Consider the following 21748-nt stretch of genomic DNA (forward strand, 5'->3'; position numbering starts at 1 on the left):
TACTCAACTGCCTTCACATCCCAAGAATGAAACTGCCTAAAAAATGTCTTTCCTTTGCTTGAAGTCCCAGGCTGGATTGACAGTCACTTGAAAACAAACCTCAGTTAACAAGTTCCTTTAATAGCCTCTCTGATAAAACATTGAAGAGGAAAAAAATCACTTAAACCTAGTTAAAACAGAAAATATTCTCTTTAAATTAAAACAATTGAAATTTCTTTTTTTTTTCTTCAGTAAAATAAGGAACTGTTGTAAAATGAATTGATACAGAGTGTAAACTGATTAGCCTAAAAAGCAAGTTTTAACACAATGGTAAAAACTAGCTGAGAACACCCTCATCTGACATTTTCACTGCCCAAATTTTAAGATAGTTTCAAATCATCACACGTTATGCACAGGCAATCCAAATGAAACTGTTAACACCCAGCACGGTCTATGTGAAGATATTACTAAGTATAACTAACCCCCAGTAAGGTCTGTAAAAATCTTATGCTTACAGTCCAATGTTTAGGTGGCAATGTTCAATCGACAGTACTCTAAGCAAAATAATTTTCATTCATCCCACTTCCTCCTGAAGGGCACCCCTCACCATTTGTGACTAATAGATTGCAGACACCACTCCTCCCTTCTTCCCAATCCCCTGCCCCCACTTCCCCTGGCCACCCTGAAAATACAGCAATCTACAAATACCGTGCTAGGCCTGTGGCAGGAGAACTAAGGACTAACGTCAACCAAACTCCAAGGTAGAACATAGAATATGAGAGATTAGGACCTACTAGAGACTCTCTCTCCGATATAATCAGGAAACTGAAAGGGCAACATGGGGAATAGAGTTTTGTGAAAAGAAACATGGCCTCTGCATTTATGCACTGGTTACGTGAGTGAGTGTAATGGATTTTAACTGCTCAAAATTAAGACTCATAAAACTCCCAATCTTAATGGCTTCTTATACTGTAGTTACTGTGACCTACTGATTCTCAAGTTAGAAAAGGAATATAAAATAACTTTTAGCCAACTTCCATTTTATTTAACATTTATTTTTCACATAGTAATATTCAGACGTCACATTTTCTACAATGACATTTTCATGCTAACGATCCCCTCCCACCCCAAGAAAAATAAAGGATTTTACACAACTTTAGGATGGAATGCACTAGAAATGAAATTGCAATTGCACCCAAGTTACAAAGAACACAAAGAGAACAAACAATGGAAAAGCTGCATAGAAGACAGCTGCAGGGATAACACCAGAAAGGAGCAAATCAGAATCCTGAAGCATCTCAGTACTAATATTTGTGCCATGAGATTAACCCTAGAGAGGCCAAAGTGGTCAGAAAGCAGGACCAAATGGAGAATTTCAACACAATGCTCTATCTATAATAGAGTTCAAAATATCCATTTACACATGCCAGCATATTGTTCTCTTTCCCCTCTCTGTTATGCTTTCAGTTTTTGGTAAACATTTTTGAGATTTAAACACTGATAGCATGTCAGAATACTAACGTGCCTTTATTTATCAAGGTGGAATGGATAGTGTGTTTGCCTGCTCCTATGCTCTTTCCAACAAGCTAATTGGATTTCTGCAGCACAGACAAGAATAACTGGACCTCACACATCCTCTGCATTGGAGGCTCAATAAGGATCACTGGACAAAGTAGGAAACTCACTGTGTCACCAGATAAAATACCAACTGTGCAAAAGTTGCAAGTTTTTATACCTAACTTAGAAGGAGTAGCAGCAAAATCCAAGAGTTCCTCCTCCCTCCAGAGTCAGAATCAAGGTCAAAGGTTGCCTGTGTTCTGGGATCAAATATTGTAGAACATCATCCTCATCATCAGACATAGTAAAAGTCAGAGAGAAAAGCTTCCCTTCCTAGTCTGTCCATCAAACAGACATGAGCAAGTACCATTGTTCTGGGCCACAGCATGGAACAGTGGTATGCATGAGGACTAAAGAAGATGTTCTCAAGTAAGGGGGAATTAAATACATGCCTTTGGCTCTTCCTAAAGGACTTAGACAAACTTAGGTTCGCCCTTTATTTGGAGGCCAAGACATTAGAGCTTCATCCAGCCACACTCCTGAAGAGGTTTAAAGAAATAAGGTCCAGGAGACCTAAATAATTAGGGTGTAATTAGACGATTAACTACACCATTAAGTACAAACACACACATCAATAAAAGACAGCTTCAATTCAGTCCCTGCAGCCACTTTAAAAAAGCATTGAAGATACAGGCTTTTTGAAGAGAGGATATTTTAAAGTCTATTATCAGTTTAAAACATCAGGAACACTGGCACGATATGTTACCTATTCTTTTGTTTTAATTACAGGGTAACACGTAAACTTCAACACAGAAGGAAGGCAGAGGGGAAAGGGAAGAATAAAACCAATATTTCACAGAGATGAAGTAGCAGCTAGTGCTTTATTGAAGAATCTCGAGGGTAAAACTCGCTCAGGGTGCTTTGAGGGATTCTCTTCAACATTTCTTTGGGGAAGATTCGAAGGAGCTGCCAACCAATGTCCAAAGTTTCAAAAACAGTGCGGTTTTCATAAGGACCTAAAAAAGTCAGAGTAAAGGGAGCCTATTAATTCCATTATAGAAAAGCCTGCCCTATTCATTCAACAAACAATCACTGAGTATCTATTATATGCATAGTACTAAGGCACATAAGTAAAATGTAACAGTCCCTTTTCCAAATGCAGTCAAGTATCTGAGGACACACAATGACAAGATCATCTATCTATCCATCTATCAATATATGTGTGTGTGTATAGATATAAATATATATCTATACACACATGTATATTTTTGTATATTATATTATATACAATATCATCTATAAAATATAATATAATATATATGCGTATATATTAATACAGATCTATGCTAAGAAGGACAGTAACAATGCAAGGCAGTACATGACTGTGACAAAACAGGCAGGACACAGAAGGGTCAAAGAAGTTTAGAGAAGGGGAAGATAGAATAGGGAAGATCATCATGGCATAGAACAGTTGAGAAAGTCCTCAACAAGCTGGTTTTTCACTAAGCCTTGGAAGAAGGTAGAAGAGAAAAGAACAGAATGAACAAAAGTCTGAAATTCTGAATGTGTATATCATATCCAAGGGGCAGGCAGGCAGACAAATGTGGCTAGAATGAAGGATTCCTTCTGGGGAACAATGAAAGGGAACATATAGCAAAAACACAGTGCACATTGCTGAGGATCTTGAATGTCTAGGAAAGGATTTAGGATGTGCTCCTGTAAAGAGGAGTGGGGCAGTGAGATGAGAAGAAGAGGAAAAGAGAAGGGGGAGAGAGAAAAGGAAACAGACAGGGCAAGAACCTGGATCAAAATACTCGATATGGAAAAAGAAAGATAAAGCTAGATGTAGAAGGAGTGAGTTGTGGGATAGGGATGGAAGAAGGAAGTATGACAGTAAATTCAGTTTTGAACATAGATTGAGGTGATACTGAGAAATCAAAGTACTGAGGACTCAAATGCAGATCTGAACATAGTGGTAATTGCTGAAGCTATGGCATAAAATCAATTCACTGAGGGAAGAGAGTATTGAGTGAGAAGAAGAGAGAAACAAAGGAACTAAGCCCAGTTCTATTGTAGGATGAGGAAGAGCTAACAGAGGAGACGGAAAAAAATCAATGAGAAATAAGAATTCAGTACCCTGGAAACCAAGAAAGAATTTCGATGGTAAACATTAACTTAATGCTACCAAGAGATCAAGAACAAGGACAGAGAAAAGGTTATTAGTTGTGACAAAAGACTGGAGACCATAAAGGGTATAGTTTAGCAGAGCAGTTGAGGTAGAAGTCAAAGAGGTGTTTACTGGAAAGATTTGCATGAACTGATGCTGAGTGAAGTGAGCAGAACCAGAAGAACACTGCACACAGTAACAGCTACATTGTGCAATTTTAGACTTTGTTAGACTTAGCTCTTCTGAGCAACGCAATGATCTAAAACATTTCCAAAAGACTCATGATGGAAAAAGCTATCCATATCCACAGAAAGAACTATGGAGTCTGAATGCGGATCGAAGCATACTATTTTCTCTTCTTTTTGTTTTTTTTCTTTTTTCTTTCTCGTAGTTCTTCCTTTTTGTTCTGATTCTTCGTTCACAACATGACTAATGTGGAAATATCTTTAATATGATCATATGTTTAGTATGATCACACATAGCCTGTATCAGACTGCATGCAGTCTTAGGAAGGGGGAGAAATTTTAAAACTCAAAATCTTCTAAAAGCAAATGTTGAAAACTAAAAATAAATTAATTTTAAAATGAGGGTGGCAGTCAAAGAAGACAAATAGTATATCAGCTAGAGGAGAGAATATAGCTAAAATCTCTTCAAAATGAGAGAGACCATTTATGGAAGAAAAGAGAAAGGCGAGAGAGGAGTAATGTAAGACAAAGATTCCACAGAAACCAAGACCTAGCCTTAGATCTTAGAGCCTTAAACAGGAACAGAATATATCTGAGACTGGAGAAAAGAGTGAAAAGGGGGTCATACAGTCAAGTCAAATACATTCTTTCAATTCAAACATCTTCAGAATCATTAATAAAGTTTACTACAAAGTTTTTAAGGATAACATTTGTATCTTACCCTGAGCAATAAAGTTCCTCTCAAACTTCTGCAAAAATTCCAGATAAAGGAGATCATCTGAGGTGAGGGCTTCTTCTCCAACAACTGCTTTCATGGCTTGTACATCCTTACCAATAGCATAACAGGCATACTAGGTGGAGCGCACACACACAAAAAAGGGTTGTATTAACATATTAGAGTAAGGACTTTTTCTTTCATAGTAATTGTCCTGCTAAGTTTAATGAAATCAGTCATCTAAAGAAACTACCCTGGAACCTAAATCTAATCCTAGATAACAGAGTGGAAATCAATACAAGATGAGTCTTGCGTAGAATTATCCAGAAGAGTTTAAGTACTAAGGTAGCCAAAAATACTCATTATAAAGCAGTCTCACTTAAAAGGTGACTTCCTCGTACATACTCTAAGGATATTAGTGAGACCAGTCTCAGGAATCTGTAGAATTCTATAAGCAAGGAAACACTCTTGTTGTCATTAGAGTTGCAGAAAGATGTTTAAATCATTTAAATCTCAGTGGGGTTTATTTCTAGAGAATTTACCAATATATAGAACCCCTACTCCAAGCCTGGGTTAAAATAAGATTTATCACGGAGCAAGCCACAAGGGGTCTCTCTCACGCTCTATCAATGATGCATTTATCAGTTATTTTATTGTCTACTTTATGAGAAAATTGTACTCTAAGCCCAAATAAAGGAAATAGTTCCTAATATGGCTGTCTAAATAAGATAGCATACATAGCACATAAGACTATATTCCTCAGTGCTCTAATGTTTATTGTTTAATGTACCAAGAAATGTTTTACTGTATGCTTTTTAGGTTAGTAGTAAAACTACCAATAAAATTTATAACAATTTTATTGCTTGGTTTAAGGTTTAGAAACTACTGCCATATTACACATGGACTCTAGAGAATATAATATTTAAACCCTGAAAAGCGGTGGTAACTATCTTTTTTAGAAAAAGGTTATTGCTATGTTTATCCATAAACAGGCCTACAATGAATTCCACTTAACTAAGGGAGCTTGAAAATTCTGATTTCAAAGTCGGTAATTAATGGAATTTGGGGGAGGAGAAAGGAACAAGGGAGAAAGGTAGAAAAGTAATGGGGAGGAGTTGGTTCAGATTTTAAAAGGTGTATATTTTTTAAAAACACAAAAAGTTATAAGGACATACATACCAACTGGTTAGATACATCTGCATGATCTTTTCTGGTCATACCCTCTCCAATAGCAGACTTCATTAACCGGGACAAGGAGGGCAACACATTAATAGGTGGGTAAATCTTGGATGGAATTAGAGGAGAAAGAGAAGAGAAAAAAATATATTTTAAGAAGATTGAAATCTTTAAGCCTAAACAATATCGATACTACATTTTGAGGGTTAAAAATTCCAAGATTTAGAGTGGGAAGAGAAATCTAAAAATTATCTAATCCAACCCTCTCTCATTTTAAAGACAAGAAGTCAAGGCCCAGAGAGGTTAATTAACTTTCCCAAGATCACAGAGTAAGCAGCAAAGCTGGAGAATTCAAACTTAGTTCTTCTAATGCCAAACTCAGCATCTTGTTATACATGCTAGCTCATTACCAATGTAGTTAAATATGGATGGACATTTGTTTGCCAAATGACATCTTCTATTTAACATTGCTTTCTTACAAGACAAAATAGTAAGGAGCATCTTAAAGTGTAACAGCGCTTTTGAGAACTGCAACTGAAATCTCTTCTTTTTAGCCATCACAATGTGTTTTGAAGCAAGAAAAAAAGGGACAACATTTACTTAAGAAGCTTGTGGATGTATAGCTCAATCCAGTAATCACAGAACCCAAGAGCTGAAAGGTACTAGAGGCCATCTCATTCAAGATAAGAACCCACTGGACAATATACTTGAGAAGTGTGTAGCCAAAGCCTCAGGTGAGGTGGAACTCGCCACCTTGCTCAAAAGCCCACTCCACTTTGAGATAGCTCTAACGTTAGGAGTATTTCCCATATATTATGCTTAAGTTAGCCTCTTTTCATTTTCTACTCATTTCTACTACTTCTTCCACATAAGGTCAAACAGCACAAGTCTATTGCCTCCTCCATGTCAGACTTTCAAATATTTGAAGACAATGATCATGTTTCCCCTAAAACTTTTCTTCCCTGGACGAAACATTCCCAATTCCTTTAGCTAATACTTATATAGCATCAAATCAAGGACCTTCAAACAGATTTACTTTCTTAACTAACTCATAAAATTACACACACCTTCATTTAACAAATAGGAAAAGGCAACAACAGTTCCAGCCAGATGTTGATTTTAGAGAAGAGTTCTCTATTAGGGACCCAATCCCATTAAGTTTTTACAGCTCCACCAGCAAATGAGATTGGCAAGCTTGTGTTTGAATGTCTGAAATAGTAATTAAGTTCTAAAGAATTCAATTTTAAGACATAAGCCAAGTTTTTACAAAAATTATTATGATAGTATAATTAGCAAGCCAATTCAAAACAATTTTAATCACTCCATATTCTCTAATACTACAATATGTGATCATTCTATACACCATGACTCAAATAATCAATCTTATTCTGATGCCTAATTGTGGTATAATAGTGACCCTGGTTTCTCACTAAAGACATAAAGTTGGAAAGACTTTTTAATATGGGACAAACATGGGCAGTATGTCAACTGGCTATCAAGTGACAATACTGTTGATATTTTTGGCCGCAGAACTCAGATCACTTGTGATAAAGTATCCACACCCACGAACCCATCTCTCTTTCAAAGTAATGAATAATAATAGTTCACATTCATGTAGTTTTAGAAGTTTTACTTGATGTGTAAGCATAAAAGTTATTTTACAGATGAAGAGACAGAAGCTTACAAAGCAGAAGTGTCAAGCGTCTTTCCCAGTGGTGCCAATGCCAGGATCAGAACTGGAATTATGATCCCAAAATGAGTACTCTTTCTAAGCTACAACAAACACTCACATACAAGTATAAAAATTTGTAATCACATTATAGATAAGACATGATTTACTCTATAAGATACCTCAATGCAATTTTTTTCCAAAGACAAAAGTCAAAAGTCACTCAACAAAGTTACTACTACCATTGTAGAAAGCACTTTTCAGAATACCATATGATCTCCTACATACCTGTCTGTTATGCAGCTGCCTGTCCACATAGATTTGTCCTTCGGTAATATATCCAGTCAAGTCAGGGATGGGATGAGTGATATCTACCAGAGGAAATAGTTATATTAATACAGGGTTACTTTACTGAATAGTTTACATTAGAACAGGAGACTCCCAAGAAGATAATGCAATTATTTATGAGAATTATTCAATAAGGTTACAAGATTAATCACTGGTACAGTAGAATATGATCATTCCATTAAGTACGGGGTATCCCAAAAGTCTTGGTGGAGTTTTAAGCTCCTAAAGCTTCATGAGCTTAAAAATACAATGAAACTTGAGGGACACTTCATGTTTTGTTAGCCACATATGACAACATGGTAAAATAGATCAGTTCTAACTAGACATCATCTATACTCAAAAATAGTTGCCTACCTAAATGTATGATTCCCAAAGGAAGCGCACGATAATTTAGTTTTTAAAAAGTAAAATGTTTCTGACATGTAAAGTTTCTGAAGTTTATGAAAAGAATGCTTTGTGGCAAAAAAAAAAAACCAAAACACTACGATGTTGTGAAAGAAAAAGCAAAGTACCACCTTTCTATTTACATTATGTTTCTGCTAATTAAAAACTAAGCAGACAAAATTTCCCATTATGTGAAGACAGAAGATGAGCAAATACAAAACACTCAACACGCATGAAACAATTTGTACCAGGTTATGACAGGTGTTTGAATCCAGATAAGGAGGTAAAGAAATAACTATTACTGTGTAAAAAGGAAAAAAGCAACCAAGGAACAAAGTTTCTTTCTTGAAAAGCACCTTGTGACTTATTTATGAATGACCAAGGTAATAAAGGTTTTTTAAAAATTCCTACAAATGTGTTTTTTTAAAAAATTCTTTTTTTAAAAGTCTGTTTTCTTTCACAACATTACCAATATGGTAATATGTTTTGCATGACTTCATATAATCTATATCAAATTGCTTGCCTTCTGATTGAGGAGTAAGGGGAGGAAAGGAAGGAGAAAACTTGGAACTCAAAATTTTAAAAACAAATATCAAAAATTTTTTACATATAATTACAAAAAATAAAATTTAAATTCCCTCAAATGCCATTAGTTAGTGAATGTGAAGCAAGCAGCCAATAAGAACATATTTACTTCTTTTACAATCACAGAAAACATAAAAGTCACTAATTACAAGCTTTTCCTAACAGGGTCAGTCAGCTCAGCCCTTAATGATCAGGCCTTTCCTAATATTTACTGTCCACATCATCTATTTGCCACTGAACACATGTAATCTTCTACTGTTTTTTCAAATATGCTTCCATACTGTCTCCTCAACTAAACTGTAAAACCCTTCTGAGAAGCAGCATGGTAGATAGTGGATACACGCATTCAAATCCTGCTTCAGACAATGACTAGATATGTGACCATGAAGCAAGTGGCTCAGCCTTTGTTTCCTTTGTAAAATGGGGATAGTATTTTTAGTACCTACTTCTTCAGCGTAGTTGTGAAGCTCAAAATAATATACACAAATATATACATAAAAATTAAAAAACTCTCAGGTATAATATATACACATACACACATTAATTACCAGGGGAAGAGTAACTTATACTTCTTTCCCTGAATCTAGCATAACATCCTCTCTATCAAAGGCATTTGATAAAGATTTGCTGTTTAGAATATCATAGAACTTTGGTAGCAGATGGAACCTTATGGGTTGTTTAGCTCATCCCACACCTTTTGGGAGAACACGGGACAGACATGAGAGAACATGCTTTAAAAGGTTGGATGACACACTCGATGGTGTGTGGCTAAGTCAGTGACAGAACCAGGGTTAGTAAGATTTCCCAAGTCCTATTTCAATGCTCTTTCTATTTAACTTATTTATATGTGTGTGATTAACATATTTATGGGGAAAAAATGGGTTCAATGAAGAACTTCCTTTCTCAATGCAGATTGGTATCTTCTCTGCAACTTTTAGTCTGAATGGAGTTGCCTAGTAATAGATGCACTAAGAAATGACTCGCTCAGGGTCACATATCCAGTACTGTGTCAGAATTGGATTTTGAACCTAGTTCTTCCTGACTCAGAAGCCAGTTCTCTATCTACTATGACTGTGTTTGTGGTATGTGCATGTGGTATATTGTTCTTAATAATAAAAAGTCAGTGTCTAAAATATGCTACCATCCTGCCACAAATAACATATGCATAGTTGGATATAACATAAATAAAAACAAAAATATTTTCAGTAAGACTATTGTTCAGTTCCCTTGATAACTTAGCAAGTAAAAATCATCAGCTCCAGTAGTATGATGGAGACTTCTTCAAAATACAAGGTCTTACAAAGATTAGATAAATTATAACCCAAAGAACAAAACTCACCATCATTGGGCATGGTGAGGATAGGGATCTGAGTAATTGTGCCATTCCTGCCTTCCACACGACCAGCTCGCTCATATATTGTGGCTAAGTCTGTATACATATAGCCCGGGAAGCCACGACGACCAGGGACTTCTTCTCGGGCTGCTGAAACCTATCAGCAATTCAAGACAATTTACACCTTTTAATACAACTCTTTCATCGAAAAAGTAAAATCTGCTCATCAAGAGACTACTTTAGAGTACAGAATTTCAAAAAAGGGAATGCTGTCTGTTTTAAATTTTTTTTCTCCTAAAGATTAAATACCTCCTGCCAATATAAGCATAAGTTCTTTAGAATGGGAAACCAAAAGCTTAATTTCAAGCACTGAAATCTAATCAAGCCAGACTCAAACATTTAGAGACTGTGTAATTTAATAATGACTTCATATTTCAGACTGGACACTTTTAACTAATACATACTGATTATGAATATTTAAGGATATACTCTTAGAAGTCATATAATATTAGAAAAAAGCATACACAATGATCTTCTCCCTTCCATCACTGCTAGCACAAAATAAAGGAAGGCACCAAAAACAAGCTTAATTACACATCTACTTCTGAAAAAGTACAACTGATCTTGTTTGTCAGAGGGAAACGTAATGATAAATGAATTAAAATATGCTCTTTAACTGTCTAATTTAAACTGTGACAGTAAAGCAAATATCCTAAGACTTCTGGATGGTTCTACATTGCTCCTCCTTAACTATTCACCAACAGCTGATATACACATAAATCATATTAAGGATTCCTATCAGGAACAAGATATACGAAATGAAATACATTAAATACAAGGGTATATGTTTAATCTTTCATCTCAAACAAGATTTGTTAATAGAAAAATTAACTGCTTTTTCTTTCCTTATCCTTTTCTTTTACCCCACTCTCTGACAGAGGTTCTACATGAAGAAAAATGACAAAAAAAGGTGGACAAAGAAACATAAGGCACAAAAGGCCGGTATAATTCACCAACTTAATAATTAGTTCCTGAATCATTTACAAAAGACTCAATTTGCTCATTCCTGTTGGCTAGCATGATCATACTTGATGAAAGAACAACACCAAAAAATTACCTCTCGAAGAGCTTCAGCATAAGAACTCATATCTGTTAGAATGACCAATACATGTTTTTCACACTGATAGGCCAGGAATTCTGCTGTTGTTAGAGCCAGACGAGGAGTGATAATACGCTCAATGCTGAAAATAAATATTAAGTTCTTCAAACACAAAACTCCAGCTAAAAAGTTAGAAACTATATAGACTTGATGTGCCTCTAATTTTAAAAAGAAGACATAATTTCAGAAATGTAGTAAAAGTTATTGAGGCAAAATAAGCTGTGAATTTTAAATTGCTTAATTAACTCTTAGTGAATTTTGAATACTATGTATTATTTTCTGCATATGGATCTAATCAATTACATACTAAATGCCACCATGATCTCTCAGCTTCTCAAACCTAGAGATCTGAGAACAAGCGACGGAGGCTGGACTCTTCAAATCCTGGAGAGCAGAGTGACATTCTGGCACTGAGCCTGGGTCTCTGAATAAGAAGAGAAATAGAAACAGTTGCCTTTACTTACGTTGGGTCATTGGCCAAATTCAAAAAGAGACAGACGTTATCCATTGAGCCATTTTCTTCAAAGTCTGATTTAAAGAATCGAGCAGTTTCCATGTTTACCTAAATAACAATATCTTCATCAGCACTGGGAGATGAAAAATTTTAAAAATATAACCAAGAAAAGTCCAACTTTGGATCTTAATTGATTCTTTACAATTTCACTCAAACACTTGCAACGTGTTGTTCTCTTAAGGCTAATAGGGAATGAACAGCCAGTCTATTTCAAGGGCTGGGTTTTATGAAGAATAATACTTAAGCCAAGGTCAAATTTTGGAACAAACCTAAGTCTTTATTTTGCCTTATAATGCTAGGACAACAGGCAGAACAAGGCACAATTAACTTCAGCTAATTAAAATTTTTGTTCAGTGACATTTTAAATCAATTAAAAAGTCAAAACAGAGCACCTGCCAAAATCTATGGTATAGTCACAGGCTATACTCCAAAACATCAGCAAATTCCAAGTTTTCCTAAAAGAATCATTTTGTAACTTCTTCCAGAGTCAACTTGACGTTTAGTCTGTCACTTCAATAATCAAAGCCGACGGTTTCAAATGTTCCTACAGAACAGGAATCATACTTACGCCCATAGCAGCAAACACAATCGCAAAGTTGTCCTCACTATAGTCCACCACGTCTTTGGATTTCTTCACCAAACCAGCCTGACGACAGATCTGAGCTGCAATCTAATGAATATGTTACACAGAAACACCCTTGAAAATTGTCCTAACATAACTACATTGAGATAATATAAGCATAACTTATCACCTCTGAGATTCTATACTAGACAATTAGAATTTCTTTTAGAGGGTTTAAAAACTAGGTCTCCTCTCAAGACTGGCTAATCTATGAAATATTGTATGTATAAGACAGTACAATTAAAACTAAGTTTGGACAAGCATCACAGTATGGCAATTACAAAATAAAAGTCAGATTTTTTTTTAATCACACTTCTTTTTTTCTTAATTAAAAGAAACTTCCAGAATTTATTTCCCAATAAAACTGATGCCAGGAAGCTATTCTAGCACTCACCTCATTATGGGGTAAGCCAGCAGCAGAGAAGATGGGAATTTTCTGTCCCCTAGCAATGCTGTTCATGCCATCTATGGCTGAAATGCCCGTTTGAATCATTTCCTCAGGGTAGATTCGACATTGAGGGTTGATTGGCTGTCCTATTAAATATATATAAAAGAAAAAGCTTAATTTACCTGCATAGTGTTCAAAAAGGGTAATCAGAGATGCAGAGCCAAGATGGCAGAGAAAAGGCAAAGACTCTCCTGAGCTCTCCCCAAAACTCCTCCAGAAAACTTTAAATAATGCCTCAAAACAAATTCTGGAGCAGCAGAACCCACAAAAGGACGGGGTGAAACAATTTTCCTGCCCAAGACAACTGAGGAATTGGCAGGAAAGGTCTGTGGCTCCAGAATGAGAGTGGGACACAGTCCAGTAGAGGATGCACCCCAGCAAACCAGTAACAGACCTTGGGGGCAACTGAATCAGTGGCAGCAATGGTGGTTCCTAGACCTCTCAGCCCATAGACATTAAGGAGGTCAGACAACTGGTCAAAAGAAGATTATAGGAGTCCTTCTGCCGGACTGGGGGCAGGACTGTTGCATTAACCATATTTGGATCTGAGTCAAGTCTTGGGTCCCAGTAGAGGGCAAGGAGGAGCACTAGCATACATGAGCTTGTGGCCACAGGGGAGCTGGAACCCTAGTCACAGTTCTAGGGCAGAAAAGACTGCTTGTGGTCACTCACAGACCAGAGCACAGGCCAGGAGAGTAGTAAACACACCCCTCCCTAGATCACACCACCTTGGAAGAAATAAAAACTTATAGGTCCCCAGAAATATCCCCAAAACAGCTGCACAAAAAACCTGAAACTTGAGACAGTGCCTCCTCCATACTGGAAGCAGAGCCTCATTTTAGCATAGAGTTAAAAGTCAAGATATAGGCTGGAAAAAGGAACAAACAGCAGAAAAAGATCCTGTCTAATATAGAGTCACTATGGTGACAGGGAAGATCAAAACACAAAGCCAGAAGAAGACAACAAAGTCAAAACTGCTACATCAAAAGAAAAATATGAATTGCTATTAGGCTATGGAAGACCTCAAAAAGGATTTTGAAAATCTAATAAGAAAGGTAGAGGAAAAAAAGGGAAGAGAAATGAAAGCATTGCAAGAAAATCATGAAAGAAGAGTCAATAGCTTGGTAAAGGAGGCACACAAAAAAATACTGAAGAAAATAACACCTTAAAAACAGAATTAAAAAAAAAAAACAGAATAGGCCAAATGGTAAAAGATGCACAAGGAGGAGAACAATGTCTTGAAAAGCAGAATTGGCCGAATTGGATAAAAAAAAAAAAGGCACAAAAATTCAATGAAGAAAAGAACTTCATAAAAAGTAGAATTGGCTAAATAGAAAAGGAGGTACAAAAGCTCACTGAGAAAATAATGCCTCAAAAAGTACAATTGCACAAGTGGAAGCTAATGACTCCATGAGACATCAAGAAACAATAAAACAAAATCAAAAGAATGAAAAATTAGAAGAAAATGTAAAATACCATTAGAAAAACAGCTGACTTGGAAAACAGATCTATCCAAAAAGAAAAAAAAAGAAAAAGAAAACAGATCCAGGAGAGACCATTTAAGAATTATTGGACTACCTGAAAGCCATCATCAAAAAAAGAGCCTAGACATCATCTTTCAAGAAATTATCAAGGAAAACTACCCTGATGTTTACCAGACAGTAAAACAGAAATCGAAAGAATCTACGATTCATCTCCTGAAAGAGATCCCAAAATGAAAACTCCCAGGAAAGTTATAGCCAAACTCCAGAGCTCCCAGGTCAAGGAGAAAATATTGCAAGCAGACAGAAAGAAACGTTTAATTCAAATATTATGAAGCCACAGTTAGGATAACACAAGATTTAAGCAGCTTCTACATTAAAGGACAGGAACGCTTGAAATATGATATTCCAGAGGGCAAGAGAGCTAGGATTAAAATCAAGAATCACCTACCTACCAAAACTAAGTATAATCCTTAAGGGAGCAAATGAATATTCAATGAAATAGGAGGACTTTCAAGCATTCCTGATGAAAAGACCAGAGCTGAATAGAAAATCTGACTTTCAAATACAAGAAAGATGTATTTATGCTTCAAAGGAAGCATAAAAAGGCAAAGAGGAAGGAGAAATCATAAGGGATTCAATAAGGTTAAACTGCTTACATTCCTACAGGGGAAAATGATACTTGTTCACACCTAAAAACTCTTTCATTAGGGCAGTTAGAAGGAGTATACATAGAAATAGGGCATGTTGTGAGTTGAATATGATGGATAATTATCTAAAAAAATAAAATAAAGGGGTGAGAAAGAGAAATGCAATGGGAGAAGGGGAAAGGGAGAGGTAGAATGGGGTAAATTATCTGACACAGAAGAGGCATGAAAGAGATTTTACAGTGGAGGGGAAGATGGGAGCAAGGAGGGGAGGGGGGGGGAGCCAGTGAACCTCACTCTCATCAGAACTGACTGAAAGAGAGAATAACATGCACACTCAACTCAATTGGGAATAGAAATCTACCAGGAAAGTAAGAAAGGAAGAAGATAAGAAAAGCGGGAGGGGAAAGGGGGCTGATAAAAGGGAGGGTGGATTAAAGGAGGTAAAAGTCAAAAGCAAAATATTTTTGAGAATAGACTAAGTGGAAGGAGAGAGAGTAAAATAAACAAGGAAAACAGGACAGAGGGAAATACATAGGAAGTATAACTGTGAAAAAAAAATTTACAGTAAGTTTCTCTGATAAAGACCTCATATCTCAAATATATAGAGAATTGAGTCAAATTTATAGAAATAAGAGCCATTCCTCAATTGATAAATGGTCAAAGGATGTGAACAGTTTTCAGACAGTTTTCAGACAAAGTAATCAAAGATATCTATAGTCATGGAAAAATGCTCTAAAATATATCAATTTTGAATGTTACATAGAGAATTTTGGAGGCAAATCTCAAAAACATAATTCAAATGACTTGGCAAGAGGTAAGTGTCTTCTCTTCCCACATGGGGAAGAGAATTTAAATTTAGAAAGCATTCATTTAGTGCCTATTATGGGAAAGGCAATAGAGATTTTTTTTTTCTCTGTCTGGACATATGATCTCAGCTATCTAGAACAGTGGTCAAGAATTCTGATTGTGTACCCTATCAGTAAAAAATTTTCAAGCATGCACCCACAATATTTTATGTTGTTTATAAATTATAACAAGTCATACTATACTAATAATTACATACATTACAAAACAAAAATAGAAATCTAAAGAAATGATATAAAACTGAAATAATATTTGCTCTTAGTGTCAACAGGGAACCAGACCATTGGAATATATTAAACAGGGAACTGAAATGGTCAGACCTATGATTTAGGAATATCACTGGTTGTGTGGAAGATGGACTAGACAGGAAGCCCAATTAGAAGACAACTGCAATAGTCCAGGCAAAAAGTGAAGACTTGAATTCAGGAGATAACTATGTGAGTAGCAAGAAAGGGGAGAGATACAAGAGATCCTGTCAGAGAAATGACAAGATTTGACAACTGATCAGACACATAAGGTAAGAGAGGATAAGGAGTTAAAGATGACACCAAAGTGGCAAACATGAGTGACCAAAGGGATGGTAAAGTCCTAAACAGTAATAGTGAAGTATGGAATAGCTATGGATTTGAAGGAGAAAGTGAATGTAGCGGTCGCAGACAGCAAATCATCTATGCCTGTTCATTCTGTGCAAGTAACTCTATCCCATTTAAAACCAAAAAAGAGGTTTGGGGGAAACAATGATGATGAAAAAACGGAAGACACGGGAGGGAGAGATGCTGGGAAAACCTATGATAATGAGGGGCCCTTACTCACCTGTTACTACCCTGAAGGGCATCTCAGGTGATTTTGGAGGGAGTGGAGAGTGGAATTTCCCCAATGTCATCTGAGTAGCTAGTGCTCTAGATTCCCAGGCAGGAGATAAAGTCATAACAGTAACTGCCTCAAAGGGTCAATTTATTCTACTTTCTGAAAATTAATACCTACCCATAATGTCAAGAAAGTCTTCGGCTAGGACAACTGGGCCTCTGTCAATAGGTTTCCCAGAACCATTGAAAACTCGACCTGTAAAAAAAAAAGTAGTAATAAAATAGCTGCATGTACAAGACATCATGTTTTGAAAAGTATGGTTGTGATAAGGAAAAAAAAATCTCTACTCAAAATAAGCAATACTACTCATTACATACCAAGCATATCTTCAGACACTGGTGTTCGGAGAATATCTCCTGTAAACTCACAAGATGTCTTCTTGGCATCTATACCTGAAGTTCCTTCAAAAACCTACCAAAATAAGAGAAGAGATGTAACAAAGGCAGTGTCGCATGGAGTCAGAAAACCCAGATTTGAGTCCCACCTATATCTATTATTAATTTTGATATAAAGCAAAGTAATTTATTATGAGTCAGTTTCCTCATCTACAAATATGGGAATAATACCAAGTGCACTACCTACCTCATAGGGTTCTGGTTAATGAAAGTAATTTATAAAATTATGTATAATCATGTGCTGTTACAATTGCAACCTCATTCAGCAATCCAATACATTTTTGGACATTTTAACAATCTAAAAATTCTTCTACATACTAAGAAGAAAACTGCCTGCTTATGATCTCCATTCTCTTTAATCCCACTTTCGCAAAACAAACTCTCAAATAAGGCTCTTTCAAAGAGAGCTGTCAAGTCTAGCCAAACTTTTTCCTCAGGTCAAGGTTCTCTATCTACCATAAATTTCTCCTTGTCCCCATAATTTAATTCCATAAGTTCTAGTCTTCCTCTAACTCCCTCTAATAATCCAGTTCATTCACCACCACCCCTTCCCCTGAAAACACGTATTTTACCAGCCAGTGGTTACAAAAGACAAGACTATAGGTGACAGTTTCTTGGCAAAAGCAAAAGAATGCCAACTTCTGAACTTCAGTAACCATATATACCCCTCTTTCCAAGTTGATTTTTAAATAATCAAAAGCAAAAACAAAAGTAATATTGACTGACTACAAAGATCTATAAGGAAAAAAGACAGTTGGCCAATTTTAGTAAGTGCTACTTACCTGAACTACTGCTTTGCTACCACTAACTTCTAAAACTTGACCACTTCTCTTTGTGCCATCAGGTAAGGTCAAGAGGACAATCTCAGAATATTTGGGAAACTAAAATGAGAAAATAAGTTTAAAAATTAGACAAAAAAATCCAAGTTATAAAGCTCCTTAAGGTGCTCTATATATTGTATTTAATACTACATATTCTCAAGCAGTTTAAATTCTTAGGAAGCCTGTCACAGGCAAATTCACAGACATACTCACATGAATAAGAGTCAAATGTCACCTGTACATCTGGCTAGTGGACATTTCCTTTCTTCTTTAACAAGAATTATGGCTTCTCATGTCTAAGGCAGTAATCTTGGAAACTTAAGAGAAGAGCTCTTAAACTGTCCAAATATTATGACTGAATTTATTAGAAGAGAATAAAAGCTAAAATATAAAATGTAATCATACTAGTTTACAAACAATTTAATTACTATGCTGACAAACATTACAAAGGAATTGTTTTCATGCTGTAAATAAAAATTAGTTTCTTCTCACTATGAAGTATAACATAAAGAAACTGTGTGTACTATACACTGATTTGAATCGAGGTTGTCCCCACAAATCTGCCTTACATAAAATATAAGTCCTACCTAAACTAAGTTACATAATTTTTCAGCATACATTGCATTTTTCCCCATTAGAAATTATGTTATTATGTGTGGCAAAGAGATGGGCAAAGCTTATATTCAAACCAATGATAAAGGCATAATAATCCACATTTATAGATGCACAAAAGAAATCCATTTACCACGGATTCTTAACCAGTTTTTAAAATAATTGATAATTATTTCAATATAACTATTTTCCTTTCTAATTCTATGTATTTTATTTTGTGCATTTAAAAGTTATATTCCCCAGAAGAGCTTCACAAACGTCACTGTACTGCCAAAGGGGACCAAGTCACACAAAAGGTTAAGGATCTTTTGGATCACACCCACATATTTATCTCTACTTGGAACAAAACTAAGTTAGGAAGCCAGAAGAGATCTATTATACAAATTTACTTATAAAAGTTGTTTCTTATTAAAGTCCTTATTTCTGACTCCTAAGTTGAGAGAAAAAGATATCTAGAGAGGTAAGAACTTAAAAGAACATGTGTATTATACATGAACATTATGTAAAGCTTCATTTCAACAAAAGAATAATTGAAACTTGCAAACAATATTTTTCTTAATGAAATGACAGGCAGCCAAGTAGCACAGTGGATAGAAAGGGTAGGGCCCAGAGTCAGAAGACTGGAGTTCAAATCCAGCCTCAGATACTTACTAGTTGTATGACCCTGGGCAAATTATTTAACCCTGTTTCCCTCAGTTTCCTCATCTGTAAAATGAGCTGTAGAAGGAAATGACAAACCACTCCACTACCTTTGCCCAGAAAACCACAAATGGGGCCACAAAGAGTCCGACATGACTGAAAAATGACTAAACAAACACTCCATTTGTCTGCAAATATGGGGATGTAGACAGCAAGTGAATGAATTTAAAATTTTAACTATGAAAGCATTTGTATACAAAAAAATATGATTGTTTGACTCTTGAGTTCAACATTAGATGTTGTATCATTTACTAGTTATGTGAACTAGGCATCAATGTAGGCAACTCTTTGCACATCAGTTTCCTCATCCATAAAATTAAGTTAGGCCAAATGAACCTGAGGTTTCTTCCAACTCTAAATATGATCTTTTAACTTTATAACCGTCAATAATAAAGTTGAAAAGATAATCCTCCTTTTCTATTCCTCTTTCTAGAAAGATCTGAATTGCAATTTACAGACTTAATTCCCTGATAACATTTTATTCTTGCAATTTGAGACAGGATGTTTAACCTCAGGTCTTTTTTTTTTTCCAGTCAAAAACAAGGTTTATTAAAGATCCACCATATTAGTCAGACTTTTAAGGAATCTGAGCACCTGTAAGCTATTGGCTAGATTTTAAGAGTCTAAGCACCTTAATGGAGACAAGATGGACCTTATATACAGAAAGACTGTGGGAGGGATCTAGGAGTGGCCAAGTAGTTTGGGGTGACTGGAGGAGGGGTCTAAGGAAGATCTGAATGGGAGTGGCCAGTAAACTGGGGTGAACAAGACTCCTGGGACCTGGACAATGGAGCCTAGCTAGGATTAAGTGTGGGAAATGGCCGGAGGGGGGGGGAGGGTCCCCACAGGGAGGGCTAGGCTAGATTAAGGGTAACAGAACTGGAAGATTGGGTGTAGCCACAAAGAAGGTTGATGGGATTACAGCTTCAGGCAAACATCAGAGATTTGGCCATGTGGGAAAGTCCAGGGTTTTTCCTTTTTGGGATTTAGCTCCCATCCTCATCATTCCCCCCTCAAACTAATAGGATCCAAATTCTTTTGAGGTTAGGGGGAAAGGTTTCGACTTCTTGCTGGCAAGGTGCATAGAGCTGTCCCTTCCTCCAGGGGGTCTAAAAGAGGAGGTTGACTGGAACCGAGCACAGGAGCTGCATCCAGGGAATGATAGAGGTGGAGGGTGGGGAACATTGGCTGATACCTGCTGTTTGCTATCAAATACAGGTGAATGGCCTGTAGTCTAGAAGACACAAATCTTCCAGTCTCAGCTGGTGAAGAGCTTGGTATAAGGCAGTTTTTCCCAGTGCAGGGAACCATATGATGAGGTCTAGAGGTTTAGGGGTGCTGGGACCCCGAGATCATGTCACGCGGGTCCTGCCTGAAAGAATTCGACCCAAGCCTTCTTTCAGTCAAAGACAAGGTTTATTAGAACATCCGTCATATTGAGCAGACTCTTAAGGAGTCTGAACATTAGTAAGCTATTGGCTAGATTTTAAGAATCTAAGCCACCTCAGGTCTTTTGATTGCATTCTATGTAGTGTTTTTTTTTCCCATTTCTGAAGATATTAATGGTATTAAAGATACAGATGTGTCTAGATGAAATAATAACTTATGACTAACTTATTCTTTAATATACAATGCATATATAGTCACTTTAGAGAAAAGGTTTAAGTCACTGATTAGGTCAAAATGATTCTTTCTTTTTTCTAATATCCAAATCAGGATTCAAATGTACCTTTAAACTTCTTTAAAAACTAAAAAAGCACCAGAGAGAGAATGATATTTACCTTAACTTGATCTAAGATTACCAAAGGACCGTTGACTCCTGATACTGTTTTGTATGCTGAAAGGAAAAACAATAACAGTTAACTACAGCAGGCCAGGACTGTGGGCAGAATCTAATAAGATAAAGAGGAAGAAGGTATAAATGGAAGCCCTACTCCTAGGTTTAAAAAAATCAATTTGATAACTATGGGACAAAAACATGGCTATACAACCAGTTGTGAAAATAACCTTAAGGTTTTAATGGACTGCATGCTCAAAATGAATCAACAGAGTATAAGAACTGGTGAGATAATGCTACATTCTAATCCAATCCCACAATCGTTTATTTACTATGTCTTAGGGCAGCTAGCTAGATGATACAGTGAATAGAATACAAGTCCAGAAGTCAGGAAGACTCATATTCCTGAGTTCAAATCTTGACCTCAGTAGCTGTGTGACTCTAGGTAAGTCACCCACCCCTGTTTGCCTCAGTTTCCTCATCTGTAAAATGAGCTACAGAAGGAAATGGCAAACACTCCAGTATCTTTGCCAAGGAACATGCCCCCCCCCCAAAAAAAACAACAAAAAAGGGGCAGCTAGGTGGCGCAGTGGATAGAGCTCTGGCCTTGGAGTCAGGAGGACATGAGTTCAAATCCAGTCTCAGACACATGACACTTACTAGCTTGTGTGACCCTGGGCAAGTCACTTAACCCCAACTGCCTCAGCAAAAAAAAAAAAAAAAAAAAAAAAAAAAAAAAGA

General features: G+C 36.3%; 1 protein-coding gene across 1 annotated transcript in view; it reads right to left on the bottom strand.

Moving 5' to 3' along the window:
- Window positions 1-1002: 1002 nt before the first annotated feature.
- The window catches only part of ATP6V1B2 (ATPase H+ transporting V1 subunit B2), a 34736-nt gene continuing 13990 nt past the window's right edge, over window positions 1003-21748 (bottom strand). Inside the window, exons 2-14 of the mRNA XM_027865351.1 lie at window positions 21012-21067; window positions 17881-17979; window positions 17021-17114; window positions 16821-16898; window positions 12788-12927; window positions 12340-12441; window positions 11722-11819; window positions 11216-11339; window positions 10105-10255; window positions 7737-7819; window positions 5783-5887; window positions 4610-4739; window positions 1003-2552 (exon numbers count right to left, since the gene is read on the bottom strand). Of these exons, the coding sequence (XP_027721152.1) occupies window positions 2410-2552; window positions 4610-4739; window positions 5783-5887; window positions 7737-7819; window positions 10105-10255; window positions 11216-11339; window positions 11722-11819; window positions 12340-12441; window positions 12788-12927; window positions 16821-16898; window positions 17021-17114; window positions 17881-17979; window positions 21012-21067 (1403 nt within the window). The 3' untranslated portion in view covers window positions 1003-2409. The remainder of the gene's footprint in view (window positions 2553-4609; window positions 4740-5782; window positions 5888-7736; window positions 7820-10104; window positions 10256-11215; window positions 11340-11721; window positions 11820-12339; window positions 12442-12787; window positions 12928-16820; window positions 16899-17020; window positions 17115-17880; window positions 17980-21011; window positions 21068-21748) is intronic.

The sequence above is a fragment of the Vombatus ursinus genome, unplaced genomic scaffold, assembly GCF_900497805.2.
Source record: "Vombatus ursinus unplaced genomic scaffold, bare-nosed wombat genome assembly UNPS02014778.1, whole genome shotgun sequence".
Lineage (NCBI taxonomy): Eukaryota > Metazoa > Chordata > Mammalia > Diprotodontia > Vombatidae > Vombatus > Vombatus ursinus.